This window comes from Amblyraja radiata, chromosome 31 (genome assembly GCF_010909765.2).
Source record: "Amblyraja radiata isolate CabotCenter1 chromosome 31, sAmbRad1.1.pri, whole genome shotgun sequence".
In the NCBI taxonomy this organism is placed as follows: Eukaryota; Metazoa; Chordata; class Chondrichthyes; order Rajiformes; family Rajidae; genus Amblyraja; species Amblyraja radiata.
In genome coordinates this window covers 14,221,994-14,239,330 of record NC_045986.1, presented here as the reverse complement: position 1 = coordinate 14,239,330, position 17,337 = coordinate 14,221,994, and the positions used below count along the sequence as shown (strand labels likewise).

At 40.6% G+C, this 17,337-nt stretch overlaps 1 protein-coding gene across 3 annotated transcripts in view; it reads right to left on the bottom strand.

Annotated features, from left to right (window-relative positions):
• The window catches only part of LOC116990326 (tyrosine-protein phosphatase non-receptor type 11-like), a 102,452-nt gene that overhangs the window by 30,220 nt on the left and 54,895 nt on the right, over nucleotides 1–17,337 (bottom strand). For 2 of the 3 annotated variants that reach the window (XM_033047844.1, XM_033047845.1), the window contains exons 3-4: nucleotides 6,673–6,867; nucleotides 3,838–4,030 (exon numbers count right to left, since the gene is read on the bottom strand). In XM_033047844.1, the coding sequence (XP_032903735.1) occupies nucleotides 3,838–4,030; nucleotides 6,673–6,867 (388 nt within the window). The remainder of the gene's footprint in view (nucleotides 1–3,837; nucleotides 4,031–6,672; nucleotides 6,868–17,337) is intronic. The other variant, XM_033047846.1, reaches the window with a different exon arrangement.

Genomic DNA, 17,337 nt, shown 5'->3' with positions numbered 1-17,337 from the left:
CGGAGGTGATCAGCGAAAACGAGCCTGCGCTTGGTCTCGCAGGGACATGGTGCTGACAGGTTTCTGAGTTTTCATGGATAAGACAAAGTTTACAGGATGACAGGAAGAGCAGAAATATTTGCTTACTTTACTTATTTTGAGTCAAGCATTCTGCTGGAGGCTATTGTGGTACAAGCACTGTGACACCAGCCAGGGAACAAATTTCCATTTATTTGCATATCTTTCTTTCTTTCATTCATTGTTCTCTATTTTCATTCATATTTCTCTACATCATCGTCTATATCTATTGTTTCCCTTTCCCTTGCCTTTTAGTCTGAAGAAGGGTCTCGACCTGAAACGTCATCCATTCCTTCTGTCCCGCTGAGTTACTCCAGCTTTTAGTGTCTATCTTCGGTTTAAACCAGCATCTGCGGCTCCTTCCTGCACAGCGAACATTCAAGACTGGCAGGTCTCTAAAACAATCATGTTGGCAATAGTCCATTTAGGCTTTTATGAGCATGTTAAGTGCCATTTAAGAGGCTCTTGGGCTGGGTCATGGATATGCAAGGAATAGAGTGATATGGATCATATGAAGGAAGAAGAGGTTAGTTTAAATTTAGTTAATTAAGTTATTACATCGTTTGGAAGCTGCATACCAAATCTCGTTGTATCTCTGTGCAATGACAATAAAATATATTATTATAATATTATTATTATTATTATTAAGTTGACATTGTGTTCAGTACAGACATTGTGGGCCAAAGGATCTATTTCTGTGGTGTACTGTTCTATCGTCTCTGTAACAAGGGGAAATAAATTCATTGCACATGGTTAGAAGATGATATGGTGAATATTAGAAGCCTGGGCAACTTTTGCTCATTGTAGGCAAGCTTCAAAGTTTCTATTGACGGTTGCAACGGACATGGGTCCATGCAAACTAAGTGCCCTGCCATTTACCTTAAGACCATAATGATTTAAATGTAGGATACCATCTGCTTTAGAAAGTCATCCTGGAGTTTACAAAATTAAAATGCCATAGGGAAACTTAAATCAAATTTATTAGCATCATGTTAATGCATTTTTGGTTTACTTTTTTTGAGGTTGTCTTTGGAAAGAGAAACAAAGAAGTTGGCTATTTTCACAATGCAATTGGATGATCAGTTAAACACATACTGCTGGAGGCACTCAGCAGGCCAGGCGACATCCGTGGAGGGAAATAAATAGACCGTCAATGCTTCAGATCCAGACCCTTCATCCGGACTGAACAAGTAGAAGGGAGGTAACCTATATGAAGAGGTGAGGTGAGGCAATAGCTGGCTAGTGATGCATCCAGATGTGGGGTTGATTGGAGGATCGCAGGTGGGGGTGCAGGGTGGGGGGAGGGTTCATATAGTGACAGAGACTGGAGGCGATGAGCGGAGACAACAAAGGGCTGTGGATTATAGCATCCGATAAGGAAGGAGGTTGGCAGCAATAGAGGTGGGGGTTAGGAGACCCAATGAGATAAGTGTGTGAATGATGGGAGAATGGGGTAGGGAGGGCATTGGATTGAAGGGTCTGTGCGAGAGAGGACCTGGGGAGATCAGAGGAGAGAGAAAGAAACATTATGGAAACAGGTTACCTGATATGGGAGGATTCAATATTGATGCCATTGGGTTGTAGACTACCAGGGAGAACATGAAATGCTGTTCTTCTAGTCTGTGCCTGGTCTCACGCTGGCAGTGGAAAAGGCCGGAGACCGATAAATTAGGGTAGGCATGACTGGATGTGTGGTATTCAAATTGCTCTTACTAGTTGAAACATGGGAGTTGCTTCGATTCTATAATTTCCGTAGACCAAAACAGTTACGGGAAGATGAATAATAAAACAATTTAAAGCTGTGGTAACAGGTATGAACCACTTGGAAAGTTACTCTCAGTTTCAAACTTTGTCAGCATGACGTTAAGCCAGAAATTAATTTTGCTTTACAGATACTAAAATGTGTCAGAATCCCTAAGAAAATGTTAATTCCAGCCATTCTGCTTCTGTTTTATTTGAAGCCTACATATTGATTTTTCTACAGACTTCAGAACCAAATCTAAACTTTTACAAAGTAAAGATAAAATAAAAAAAAATAAAGGGATATTTGTTGCTGGTTTTTGATACTTGTAATTCCTTTTGGCCAGGGACAATGTTTCATATTTGCTACTGGAAGTAATGAATTGAAGTAACTTGATGTCTTTGGAGGATTTCTCTATTTTATGAACACAGAGCAGTTTTATTTTGTCCTGTTCATTCCTGAGGAGCTCGTTGCGGTTAGATATTGATTCACTGGTGTCGAACTCTGCGAGATAGTTTACCCACATGACATTTCCTCTCATGTGAAAGTCAAAAGTCAACAATAAAAACAAAGTACTGGAAATTCACAGCAGGTCAGATACATCTAGAGAGTGGGGAGCAGAGTTAACATTTCAGATCCACGCCACACCAAATCCTGGCATCACATCACTCCAGTCCTCAAACAACTTCACTGGCTTCCCATCTCCCACCGGATCACCTACAAAATCCTGGTCCTCACCTACAAAGCCCTCCACCATCTGCCCCCCCCCCCCATATCTCACTGACCTCCTCTCCCCCTACCAACCCTCACGGTCCCTCAGATCCACATCAGCCGGTCTCCTCTCCATCCACAAATCCAGCCTCCGCAGTTTTGGGGACAGAGCCTTCTCCAGGGCAGCTCCCAGGCTCTGGAACTCCCTCCCCCAACTGATCCGCAATTCGGTGTCCCTCACCATCTTCCAGTCCCGCCTCAAGACCCATCTCTTCACCTCTGCCTATCCTTAGCCCCACGTCCCCCTCCCTTTTCATCTGTGCTTGAATTGCCTCATATTGTGTTTTGAATTGAATTCTGTCTTTAATTTGTGTACTAGTCATGTCTCTACTATTTATTTCATTCCGCTTACATGTTTTTCCTCTACTTGCTAAATTTTTGTAAGGTGTCCTTGAGACTCTTGAAAGGCGCCCATAAATAAAATTTATTATTATTATTTATTATTAGATCAAATCTTAAACTGAAATGTCAATTCTGTTTCTCTCTCCAGAGATGCTGCCCGTACTTTCAGGTCTTTCAGTGTTTACTTCAGACTTTCAGCAACTTTAGGTTTTTGACTTTTTATCATTTGTGCCATTGAAACAGGGCTGAATTGTTTTATTAATATAATTGCAAAAATTCTTCATCAGATCTCAATGTACAGCAAATAGTGGCAAGAACCACAACTATTTTGTTTTCCTTCCTTAAATCTTATCAACTAATTCAACATAAATTTGTGATTAAATCAAGGACTTTCATGGACCCTCCCACCATAATTGGTGAACTGCCAAATGGCTGAAGTGGTATTAATTTCAATAAGCAGAAAGCATGTGGAAGAATTAGAGGACATTGCTGAGCTATTTTCTTCCTTTCAGAGAGAGACAGTGGTCTAGAGCTAACTGCATGAAATAAAACTGGGTGGAATAACAGACACAAAGTGCTGAAGTAACCCAACGGGTCAGGCAGCGTCTCTGGAGAACAGGGACAAGTGACGTTTTGGCTCGGCTGCCTTCTTCAGACTAAATCTCATCAGGATTAAAAAAGACCTAAATATGGACGATGGATCATAACCTCCAAAGCTAATGACCAAGGGGTGGGAGTTTTTTCTGAGAAAAAAAACTTCTTAACCTGAAACGTCACCTAAGCATGTTCTCCAAAGATGCCGCCTGACCTGCTGAGGTACTCCAGTACTTTTGTGTCCTTGAGTTTCTTAAATTCTAAGCTGTTTTCTTGATTAAACGAAAACAAACATTATAATCTAAAAAATGTAACCAATCTAATCAGCCCACCTGATACCCAATCATCACATGTGTCACTCTTGGTTTGCGATCTCCATTTTCAACTTTTTCTTCATTGGTTAGCACTGAAAGGACAAAATCCCCTGGTTTACTGAGACTTTCTCGCACCAGGAAACTTCCAGGTTTTCCTTTATCAGTCAGAAGTTTTTCAGCATCTTTACCTGACAGATGTCCATGATACCACCTGAAAATAGATCACATTAACAATACAACAGGCTTCCTGCATTTTCCCATCCATTATAACTACCTGTGAACACACACTGAGACAATCATTGTAATATAATTTTCTTTATTGCAGGGACATTTTTGTCCCAGAGAAATAATTGAAGTGTCATGTGAGCCTTTTTAGCACAAGTACAAATCAACGTGTTAACCATTGTTATAAACCGTGGCTTGCTGCTGAAAATCTTCACCACAAAATGCAGCCAATATGATGACTATGATCGACACAAAGTGCTGGAGTAACTCAGCGGGTCAGGCAGCACCTCTGGAGAACATGGCTAGGACGGGGCCCTTCAGTGAATGACCATCCTTTGGAGCAAGGAGTCCTTTTAATGTTTGAAGCACAAAAGCCGGTTTAAAAATTATCAATAAGGTGTGTGTACCATGACGTCATAATCATATTGTGTACAATTCTGGCCGCCCATTACAATATAGGACAGAGGGGCTCTGGGGAAGTTTCAGGAGGGGACTGGATTGAAGGGAATGAGCTAGTTTTGTTTAGCTTCTTGTCACCTGTACTGAGGTACAGTGAAAAGCTTTTGTTGCGTGGCATCCAGTCAGTAGAAAGACTATACATGATTACAATCAAACCGTCCACAGTGTACAACTGTGAGGAGAGGCTGGCCGAACTTGGACTGTTTTCTCTGGAGGGTCAGAGGTTGAAAGGAGAGGTTTATAAAATTATATGCTGCATGGATAGGTAGACAGTCTAAACATTTCTCCCAGGGTTGAAATATCAAATAATAGAGGGCATAGCTACAAAGTCAGAGGGGAACATTTTAAAGGAGATGTGCAGGGCAAGTTTTTTTTACACACAGAGAGGGACGGGTGCCTGGAATCCACTGTCAGAGGTAATGGTGGAAACAGATCCAACAATGGGATTCAAGATGCTTATAGGTAGGTTTTTGAACATGCAGAGATGGTGGGATATGGAGCACATGCAGACAGAAAGGATTTGTTTAAGTAGATTAATCTACAACATGTGCAGCACAGATATCATGGGTGAAGGGCCTGTCCTTGCGTTGTACTGTTCTACTATGTATATTCCATAAACAACACAGAAACTCTTCAACTCACTATGCCTTTGCTGACCAATAAGTATCTGTCTCTACTCATCCCATTTACAAGCACTTAGACCTTCTAGCCTCAGTGATTCAAGTAATTGTCAAGATAGTTGTTAAATGTTGTAAGATTACCTGCCCCCATCATACTCTCAGCAGCACCTGCCCCCACCATACTCTCAGCAGCACGTTCCACATCACAGCCACCCTTTGAAGGGAAATGTTTCATTTGATGCACATCTGATGCTGAAACCAAGGCAGACATGACTCACACCCAGAAGAGCTCATTGAGAAATGCAAGTTCATTGGAAATTGCCTTATCGTGTTTCAATGTCTAAACACCATTTTTAATGGTGTAGTCAGTGCCTTGATGAACTGTGCTGCAGAATCTCATTTTCCTTTTGATGTCCTTTGACATGTTAATCACACATGTTCATGCCAAAAAAAATCCTCCATCTATTGTATCGTAATTAATTTATTTATTAGCCAAGTATGTAAAAACATGCAAGGCATTTGATTTGTCATACAGTCATACCAAAAAATCTATACAGCTTTTGCGATGGATGGATCCAGCTGCTCGTGTAGAATAATCATAATCATTACTAGGCCGCTATCCATACCTCCTAGTAATATAATTTCCACTTTCACTCAAGATCACTTGGGGGCAAAATTTGATGATGAAATTCACTTGCTCTTACTCTTACTTTGGACTTAAGGTGGCCCGAATAATGAAAGGCCTGGATAGAGTGGATGTGGAGAGGATATTTCCACTAGTGGGAGAGTCTAGGACCAGAGGGCACAGCCGCAGAGTAAAATAATGTATCTTTAGAAAGAGGGTGAGAAGTAATTTCTTTAGCCAGAGGGTGGTGAATCTGTGGAATTCATTGCCACAGATGGTTTGGAAGCCAAGTTATTGGGTATTTATAAAGTGGCAATTGGCAGATTCTTGATTAGTAAGGTTGTCAAAGATTATGGGGAGAAGGCAGGGAGAATGGGGCTGAGAGGGAAAGATAGATCAGCCATGATTGAATAGTGTAGTGAACTCGATGGGCTGAATGGCTTAATTCTGCTCCTACGACATGGGAACATGCAGAAAATGCAAAAATCTATTTGTAATACTTGGGTGAACTATTATTGGACATTCATAAATTGAGAAAAACTAGTGAGTGGTCTTAAGGAGGTTGACTACTCCTTCTATAAATCAATGGGCAGCAAGGTGGCGCAACGGTGGTGTTGCTGCCTTACAGTGCTTGCAGCGCCGGACACCCGGGTTCAATCCAGACTGTGGGTGCTGTCTGTATGGAGTTGGTACATTCTCCCCATGGCTTTTCTCCGTCACTTTGCTTTTCTCCAAAGACATACAGGTTTGTAGGTTAATTGGCTTGGTATAAGTGTGAATTGTCCCTAGTGTGTGTGTGTAGGATAATGCTCATGTGCAGTGATCGCTGGTCGGTGCGGACCCGGTGGGCCGAAGGGCCTGTTTCCGCGCTGCATCTCTAAACATAAACTAAAGAGCAGAGAGCAGAGGAGTGAAAAGAATTACCTCTCAGATGTTGGATCTCGGCAGTTCAGGGGGTACTTCAGTTCAATCACATCTCCATTTTTCTCTCGTAGAAGACCTTCTTGCTCTGTGTAATGTTGAACCAACTCTGCCAACGTTGCAAACTTTTCTCCTCCATAAAGATCATAATAGTCACCTGAGTTCTGAATCTTTATGTGCGTTACTTCAACATTTCGCCTGAGAGGAAAAAGTAGATGAAAAAGGAATAGTCAAAATAATTTTCATAATATTATTGGTCTATTTTAAAAATGATCTATTTTAAAAGATGCCAGCACAGCCTTTGTCAAGAGAGAGAGAGAGAAGGGTATTTGAAGATCAGAACCTCGATCCTGGCATTAAACTCAGTTTACTGAGCAGTAGTGATTTCTGCCCTGAAAATTGTTTCTGAAAACTGGATTATTTTTAGTGGACACAAAAGAGATTTAAAATACTATCCACATTGCTTTTGCAAAATCCTGCAAATTCTCAAGAAGAATAAGCAAACTAATGGCAGCATCCTATCCTAGGCCACCATCCCCATCATTAAGACATTTGGTCACCATTGGCCACCTATGTTGGGAAGGCCATGTTGTTCACCTGCCCGATACAAGCCCACTGATACAGCCACCTTCTCTGTCATGGGAGAAGATTACAGTGCAAGTTGGCAATCTGGATCTCAAATTGACACAGCAATAGGAGGCAGAGTGTAATGGTGGAAGGTTGATTTTGCGATTGGGCGTTTGTGACTAGTGGTATCCCACAAGGATCGATCCTGGGACCCCTGTTGTTTGCGATATTCATGAATGACTTGGATGTGGATGTAGGAGGCAAGATGAGCAAGGTTATGAATGACATGATGATCGGTGTTGTTGGAGATAACATGGAAAATAGTCTTAGGCTGCAGAGAGATAGCAATGTTTTGGTGAGATAAGATGAAAAATGGCAGGGGAATTTTAATCCAGACAAATGTGAGTTGATGCATTTTGGAAGTGCTAATGAGGTTAGAACATGCACCACAAATAGTAGAGTTTTAGGGAGGATTTAACAAAATTTCCCCAATCAATAATGGGGTTCAAAAGGCATTTCGGATTCTTGCCTTCGTTAGTCAGGGTACTAAATAAAGAAGTAGGAAGGTTATAATCATAACTTTATAAAACATTTGTCAGACCTCATCTGAATACTGCAAGCCGTTCAGGTCACTAAGGTATGGGAAGGATGTAACAACACTCGAGAAGGTGCAGAGGAAAGTCACCAAGATGTTGCCTGGAATGGAGCAATTCAATTATAAGGAGACTGGAAAAGCTACATCTGTTCTATCTCGAGCAGAGGTGGGTTAGAGGGGACATGATTGAGATAAATAAAATTATGAAGATAGACTGTAGGAAACTTTCAGACATACCAGAGTTAGATAACTGAAGAACATAGACTTAGGGTAAGGAGATTGAGAGGGGATATGAGAGGAACCTCGGTCACTCAGAGGGTTACAAGTACCTGGAATGCACTGCCCAAAAGTGTGGTTAAAGCTGGGTCGCCGACAGCATTTACAAAGTGTCTAGACGAATACTTGTTTAAGAAGGAACTGCAGATGCTGGAAAATCGAAGGTAGACAAAAATGCTGGAGAAACTCAGAAGGTGAGACAGCATCTATGGAGCGAAGGAAAGAGGCGACGTTTTGGGTCAAGACCCTTCTTCAGACTGATGTGGGGGTGGGGGATGAATACTTGGATCGCTTGGGCATTGAAAACTAAGGACCAAACACTACTAGGCAATGGATTAATGGAGAAAGATGCCCATAGATTGGTGTGGATGAGTTGGGCCACAGGCCCGCTTCCATGTTATACGAACGCTGGCCAAATGGCGTGTTTCCAAATGTTGTAGGATTTTATTACCAGGCAGAGGCAAGGGGGAAAAAAGAGTCAAGCATTATGAAGACGTGTAACAGTCCTACCGACTACCAGGAAAATCTGGTTCATGAATGCCCAAAATAGAAAGTGAGTATCAGAGATGATTTCAAGAATCTGAAGGCCATGTGTCATGACCTGTGCAAGCAGCAGAAGAAGTGCACCACCCCAAACAATGCACCCACCCATCTGCCCTTCTAATCACCTCCTGCCCCATCGTGGAAGAGTCTGCTGTACGCATACTGGTCCCATTAGCCACCTCACAGACAACAAAACTGAAGTAAGTTATAGTTGTTGATGCACAAGAACTGCTTAGGAAGAAGCAGAAGAATGAAAATAAACACACTAAATCTGTGCAGTGGGATTTTGGTTTTAATTGCACTCAGAAAAAACTGTTAAACTGTTTTATTAGGCAAATCAAACAAATATTGTCCATCGCCAATATTTTGCAAAGAGCACTTTTTAATTATTTCCCTGAAGCTGCATACAGTCTAATATATTTTACAAACTGCAGAACAAGTGTGTGGAATATATCAAATTTCCATGACAAGGTAAAGTTTTCAAGGCCAAGAGAAAATTCATTTTGTGGAAGTTAAATTGCTGTAGGTATAACTGAAAATCATTATTCAACGAGAAACATGGAAGAAATATGGCATTGTTATAAAACTATGGTTAGGCTGCACTTGGAGTGTCGAGTGCAGGTCTGGTCACCTCATTACAGGAAGAATGTGGAGATTTCAGAGAGAGTGCAGAAGAGGTTTACCAGGGAGCTGCCCGATCAGGGTTATAGTTATGAGCGAGGGGAAAAACTTGGATTGTTTTCCCTGGACTGGAGGCTGAGGGGAAACCTGATAAATGTTTATAAAATTATGAGACGCATAGATAGGGTAGGTATTTAAGAAGGAACTGCAGATGCTGGAAAATCGAAGGTAGACAAAAGTGCTGGAGAAACTCAGCGGGTGCAGCAGCATCAATGGAGCGAAGGAAATAGGCCGAAACCCTTAAATAGGGTATGTAGACAGTCCGAATCATTTTCCCCAAGGTGGAAATGTCAAGTGCCAGAGGGCATAGCTTTAAGGTGATATGGGAAAAAATGATAGGCGATGTGCAGGAATGGATTTTAAACATTTTTTTTTTTTTTTTACGGTGATAGGTTCTTGGATATTTACTTATTTAGCACAGAATAAATGACTCACTGTTTCGAGAACAGTTCACATAACTATTTAAAGCATTTTAATTCATAGAGAAAACCCTGCCTGAAAACAACTTTGTGATAGCTTTGAAAGAATGGAAGGGAAGGCTTTATGAACAGAGGCTTTATGAAGGGAAAATATCAATATTCACAAATGTATTATATTTATTGGTTAGCCCATGTTATTTCACAGGTAGATCTGCACAGGAGCTACTAATTTTCTGGAAACATCATGTTTTTAATGAAAGAAGAGAACAAAATCCATCACGCCTGACTATCCCATACTGATTCTGGATCACACCTCTGTGTCCAAACCCCTACTTGAACCAACTTCCCAGTTATGTTTTGAATTCTGATTTTTACGGTTCATAGAAACATAGAAAACATAGGTGCAGGAGGCGGCCATTCGGTCCTTCGAGCCAGCACCGCCATTCATTGTGATCATGGCTGATCGTCCCCTATCAATAACCCGTGCCTGCCTTCTCCCCATATCCCTTGACTCCACTAGCCCCTAGAGCTCTATCTAACTCTAACTATCTAACTCTCGCTTAAATCCATCCAGTGATTTGGCCTCCACTGCCCTCTGTGGCAGGGAATTCCATAAATTCACAACTCTCTGGGTGAAAAAGTTTTTTCTCACCTCAGTCTTAAATGACCTCCCTTTTTTCTAAGACAGTGGCCCCTGGTTCTGGACTCGCCCAACATTGGGAACATTTTTCCTGCATCTAGCTTGACCAGTCCTTTTATAATTCTATAAGATTCCCCCTCATCCTTCTAAACTCCAGTGAATACAAGCCTAGTCTTTTCAATCTTTCCTCATATGACAGTCCCGCCATCCCAGGGATCAATCTTGGTTCAGAAACAAAACCTACAAGCTGGCTGTTAAATCAAAACAAATAATAATTTATGGTGCAGAAATAGAGGGACCAGATGCTAAATACAGTGTTTTAAGTATTGTGGAACCAAAGATCCAAAAATGTTCCAAAAAGAGTCTGAAGAAGGGTGTCGACCCGAAACGTCACCCACTCCTTCTCTTCAGAGATGCTGCCTGTCCCGCTGAGTTACTCCAGCATTTTGTGTCTATCTTCAATTTAAACCAGCATCTGCAGTTCCTTCCTACCCAAACATGTTCTACACAGAGACCCAAGAACCTCATCAAAACATATAAGATCATCAGATGTCTTGTGATGGGGCGGTGAAGAAGGCAAATGTTTATCTTAAGACAAGATTTTAACTTTACAGAGTGTTATTTCTTTTCAAATCAACACCTCGCCCCCACACGTCCTCTGTGAAGCGAGTAAACAGTAGTGGAAAAGGTCACAAGCTAATTTTGTTTTCATATCAATTTTTTGCTAACCAATTTCTTGGTAAAATATAAAAGGAAGGCTTTTTGGTTTTGCGGAGCATCTCCAATTATAGAAATTGCAAATATTTAATTGAAGTTTAAAGATGGATGAGTCAACCATGCATTTATAGTATCACTTGAATTTGATTTCAATTTGTAGGTTTTATAAAATTATACGCAAGGATTTTTACCACCTGTTTCTTTATTAACCACTGTGCATTTATTAGTTTGAATTAATTCAGAAACATATTCAATTAAAATTTTACTTAAGTGCACATCATCTGAGCAGATGCGAGCGAATCTTGCCACCATTTTGACTTTTTTTATTTCCAACACCAGTGATAGACTCACATAATCAACAAAGCTACAGTATGAAACTGTGTCTCTATTTGTCCAAGTGAAAGTGCCCAACTTTAATGCTGATTTCATTAGATAATGTGGGGCGGCACAGCGGTGCAGAGGTAGACTTGCTGCCTTTCAGCGCCAGAGACCCGGGTTTGATCCTGACAATGGGTGTTGTCTGTACAGAGTTTGTACTGTGACTGCGTGGGTTTTCTTTGGGTGCTCCGATTTCCACCCACACTCCAAAGACATACAGGTTTGTAGGTTAATTGGCTTTGGTAAAAAAAAAAAAAAAAAAAAAAAAATTGTAAATAGTCCCTAGTGCGTAGGATAGTGTTAATGTACATAGTGATTGCTGGTTGGAGCAGACTCGGTGGGCTGGAGGACTTGTTTCCTGTATGTAACAATACGCTGTATTGTTAAAGTCGAAAGATCCATCCACTAAAACTACTGCATGAAGACACTTTGAACAGTCACAATTGCACAATAAAATGGGATTTATCATAGTTTGGCTTGATACATTAAAACAATTTGCCAGTGTTCTACTTTCCAGAGAGACCTCCGGGTGTACTGAATACTAAAGGACCAGTCAGGACATTAAAACGATACTTACCCAGAATGTTAAGACAATTACAAGTCAGATTAAATATGCAGGCCACAAATTGGCAATGCATGAGATATCTGTCCGTTAGAGAAGCCACCCAGTGCAGGGAATATAAAACACATCTTAGATCTTTCTCGTGTCTGGAACTCAGCTCTTTGGTGCTTGCAAAACCCAAGCTGAATGATAAGGATGACACTAAAGTGGGTGGTATCTAGGTAGCAAAGATGGTTATCAAAAGTCACAGCAAGATCTTGATCAGCTGGGCAAAGAGGCTGAAGAACCTACCTGCCTGAAACAGCCACACATTTCAATATTGTTGCCAAGGTATCTAAATATATAACTTAAATATTCTGTAGCACAAATATATTACAAACATGAGGTTAAAGTTCTGGTCGGCCCATAATCGGAAGGATGCGTTGGCTTTGGAGAGGGAGTAGAAGAGGTTTACTAGAATTATTATTGATTAACAAGAGAGAATTAGCTGCTGTATAAGTGTAGGAAAGAACTGCAGGTGCTGGTTTCAATTGAAGATAGACACAAAATGCTGGAGTAACTCAGCAAGACAAGCAGCATCTCTGGAGAGAAGGAATCGAGACTTTTCTTCGAAACGATCTATAGTTAAATATAGATCAATATTCTATAAACTATCTATAATTAGCTATAAGGATAGGTTGGGCAAACTGTGATTGTTTTCCCTGGATCTTCAGAGGTTGAGGGGAGACCTGGTAGAAATAGATAGGGATATGGGGGGAATTGATATGGTAGACAGTCAGAACCTTTTACCAAGGGTGTAAAGGTCAAAGACTAGAAGGTAGTGCTTTATGGTGAGAGGAGCAAAGTTTAAAGGAAATGAGTGGGGCAGATTTTTTTTGTTTTTGTTGCACAGAGCGTTTTGGGTGCTTGGAAAGTGCTGTCAGGGATGGTGGTGGAGGCTGATACAATAGTGGCATTGAAGTGACTTTTTAAAACACACATCAATATGCAGGGAATGTAGCGATATGGATCATGTGCAGATAAAGGAGATTAGTTTAACTTGGCAACATGTTCAGCAAACACGTTGTGTAGCTGAAGTGCTTGTACCTGTGGTATACTGTTCAATGAACAATGATAACTTGCTGCACAATATACTACTATTGGTAACTGGAGCAAAAAACTCTAAAATTGCTGCAGATCCAAAATAGAAGCAGAAAATGCTCGAAACACTCAGGAGGTCAAGGAGCATCAGTGGGTGCAGAAATAGGGTTGACTTTCCAGATCAAGGACTGTGCATTTGAATTGGAAAAGTGAGAAAACAAGTGAGCGAAGGCTACAGGACATTGTGAATTTCTGTGATGTGGGGTAGATCAAAGTTGTCAAGGTAATAATTACTTCCAGCAGTTAGATTAAAAAAATTGAAAAAGAAAGAAACATTGTTGAAGATAAAAGTGGTTTCCTGTTGTTAAATTCAATAAGAATTAAATTAATTATTAAATACTAATATTCAGTCGGGTTAACAATTTCCTCTAACAATTTTGTTCATCTGTCTATAATGGGCTGTACATTTATGTTTTTAATTTGATTCATTTCTTATTTTTTGAACTGCCAGTTTTACTAGGCAGCTTTAGTCGGCACTTTATCATTCCCGTTCTTCTCTCTGCAAATAAAACATGCCTCTTTGTTTTCCTCATTACTAATGCGCACACACACACACAATCTGAAACAAACCGTGAAGATGCTGAAAATCTGAAATAAAACAGTGGTGCCGCAGTACAATCGCTACCTTAACAGTGCCAGCGACCTGGGTTCGATCCCGACTACGGGTGCTGTCTGTACTTAGCTAGTACATTCTCCCTGTGACCTGCGTGGGTTTTCTCCAGGATCTCTGGTTTCCTCCCATGCTCCAAAGATTTACAGGTTTGTAAGTTAACTGGCTTGGTTAAATTGTAAGTTGGCCCTAGTTTGTGTAGGATAGTGTGCGGGGATCGCTGGTGGGCCTGTTTCCGCGGAGTATAAATAAACCAAAATAAAACAGATGGAATGATGGAAAAACTCAGTGAGGCAGCATCCGTGGAATGTTTCAGGTCAAAGAACTTTCATCTGAATTCAGGCTAAGCGACAGCGGAGGTGGGTGATGAGAAGATTAGAGGGAATATCTGTAATAGGGTGAAATAATGTACTCACTAAATGGATATTTAAGCGCCTTTATCAGGGCAAAGTGTTGCCAATGTTCTAAAGATTGAGTGACATTGCATTGCCTGACGGACTGGGATTTGCTGAGCTTAGCAGATGCACGTTGTGTTCCTCCACCATACTGGGTTGTTTGTAATATATTTTCACCACAGAACATATTCCATTAAATATTTAGATATCTCATTGAAGACCTCTGACTTGAAACATTGACTGTTTCCACTCCCAATGATGTTGCTTGAACTGCTGAGCACTTGCAGCATTTTCTACTAGCTTTGAGTCATTCTTCTTTGAATAATTAATCTTTGAGTAATTATGGGAGAAAAGTATGGGCACATTTCCTCATATACTGAATCAAGCAAATGCTTTTAGCTTTGCATTCCACATAAATGACAAAAGTATTTTGAAAAAATATATTCAACAGTGTTTTAAAGGAATCGAGACCTATCCTGGTCTGCAAAAAACCACGAGCCACTTGGATAAATAACATAAATTTAAAATGAAATTGCGCAAGTTGATAGAATGCTATTTTAATTATATTCAATCCTAATTTAATTAAATATATATATTTGGAATCATGGTCTTCAATGGTTCAAGGTTGACAATTATTCACACAAATTAGTCAATGCAATTTCTACCAAAAAAATGAGACTGTTTTTGTCATCTACTTCGTTCCGCCACCCACACATAAAGTCGGGCTACAAGGCAAGGTCGGATCAGAAGGACAGATATCATCTGCATTTCCTTCAAAAAAAATATATGCGAAGATCATGAAAAGTAGGACAATGGAGAAGATTTTTTTATTTTGTAGAGTCTTCTTTCTTTTAGAATGGGGGAGAATTAGAGTCATAGAGTGATACAGTTTGGAAATAGGCCCTCGCAGGGAGTCGATGAGAATACGAGAGGAAATGAGGCACAAGAAAATAAGTGACGGAATGAAACTGATGGGAGTGGCCTGAGTGTCGAGTACAAATGGGTACTTGATGGGTCAATGGGAAAGCAGTGGGCTGAGGGGCCTATTTCCATGCTGCGTGACAACTCTTGTTTATCATCTTCATCTTAATATCAGTTATGTAAACACAGTAAACCTCTGTTTATTACAAGCATCTGGAATTCCCATGCACCAGCAAAATTAGTTCAAATAGTGACATTTATTTCAAGTGTTCTAAAATAAGAGTGAAAAGATCGATTTAGTTTAATTATGCTTATACTTAAGGGCAGTGCAGTTATCAGCCACTCTTTGAAGATTTTGACTTCAAGTGATGGTGAGCAAAGACTCACCATCAAAGATCTTAGAGCGGGTGAGCAAACATCATCCGCTCTAAGATCTTTGATGGAGAGTATAGTCATCCATTTAATTAAACGTTTCTGTATCTGCTGTTAATACTGTTCAGCCTTAAAATGTAGTGTAGGAAGAAACTGCAGATGTTGGTTTAAACTGAAGATAGGCACATAAAGCTGAAGTAACTCAACGGGTCAGGCAGTATTGCAGTGTAAAACAAGAGTCTTTAATAAGATCAAGGAGATGATAAATAATTAAACAATGTTTTGAAAAATTGCGATTCTCATGCAACCCCCTCCCTCCTCCAATTTCTTCGGCACAGTTGATGCCCTCCTTTTGATTGTGGTGATTTCATATTTCCACCATGGATATCTTTGCCCTGAAAAAGCCAGCTTCTAATTGCAATGGCTACAGTCTCCAACAGCCTGTCGTGAGGCATGGTGAGGACATTACTGGAAAACCAGTTGATAGGAAGAGAAATGCTGACACCCAGAGCACTTATTTGCTTCACAACGCTTATGGGACCATTGATGGACACAGCAAACAATACGCTGCAGTTATGTCATGTCCCAGGTTGCATGACTGTCATTAAAACCTCTAGAACTCCATTCCATTCTCCTACTTATCTGCTCTGACAATCAGATTGGCCATGCCAGAAACTTGAAGATGTCTTCTTTTCTCGTCAAGCTATCTTATTTTTTCCATTCCCACTACTGTTAACAGGGCACTCCACCAAGTTTCCTCTATTCCCTGCACTCCTGTCCTCACCTTATCCCTTCCCGGCTACAATGGGAGGGTCCCTCGTGTCTTCACCTCATTAGCCTCAGCATTCAATGGATCATCCTCGTAACTTAGGGACAGTCATATAGCATGGAAATTGACCTTTCAGCCTAAATCATCCATGCTGACTAAGATGCCCCATCTAAGGTTTCCCCACTTGTCTGCGTTTGGCCCATAACGCAGGTTTTTGATCCAGTGACGGTGTAGGAACGCCAATTTATTTCCATCAGGATGGTGTGTGCCCTGGAGGGCAACTTTTAGCTGGTGGCTTCCTATGCTTTTGCTACCCTAATCGTTACAGCTGGTAGAGGTTGTGGGCTTTCATGGGACCCTTCTTCAGCCTGATTATAGGGTCTGACCTGAAACGTCACATAAACATGTTCTTCTGAGATGTTGCCTAACCCCGAGATATGTTTTTTGAGTATGCGTGTGAGAGTGTGAGTATGTATATATGTATACACACGCACACACTGTATACATGTGTGCATACTTGTGAGTATGTGTATATATACACACTGAACTTTTTTCTCTCGTTTATCATATTATTTAGAGTACTATGTTTACATATTCTGTTGTGCTGCAGCAAGTAATAATTTCACTGTTCTATCTGGGAAATATGTCAATAAAACATTCTTGACTCTTAACCCACTGAGCTACTCCAGCCCTCTGCAGCTTCTTACTGAGATACCTGATGGGTTGAAGAACAACTTTGTGAGAATGTTTTTAAAATAAGTTCGCAAAAACAAGGCTACATTGACCAAATTCTGAACATGATTATCAGGGCCGGCACTGTAATAAAAGAGATTTTGTTCTCCAGAGAATGGAAGTTTTATTTAGTTTGTAACTGACTCGAGCTTAACGGGTACTTTAATACTTCCTATATTTTAGGTGTTAATATAATTGGCACTATGCTACAACACTACAATTTGCTATAAATAGTTGACAACAGTCACACATCGTATGGCACTTGGTCCAGTGCCAGGTTGAAACTAGGGGGTGCAGAGGTTGAGTCACACATGCCTTCCACTTCCCTAATGAGAGAGATTCTCAAACGAT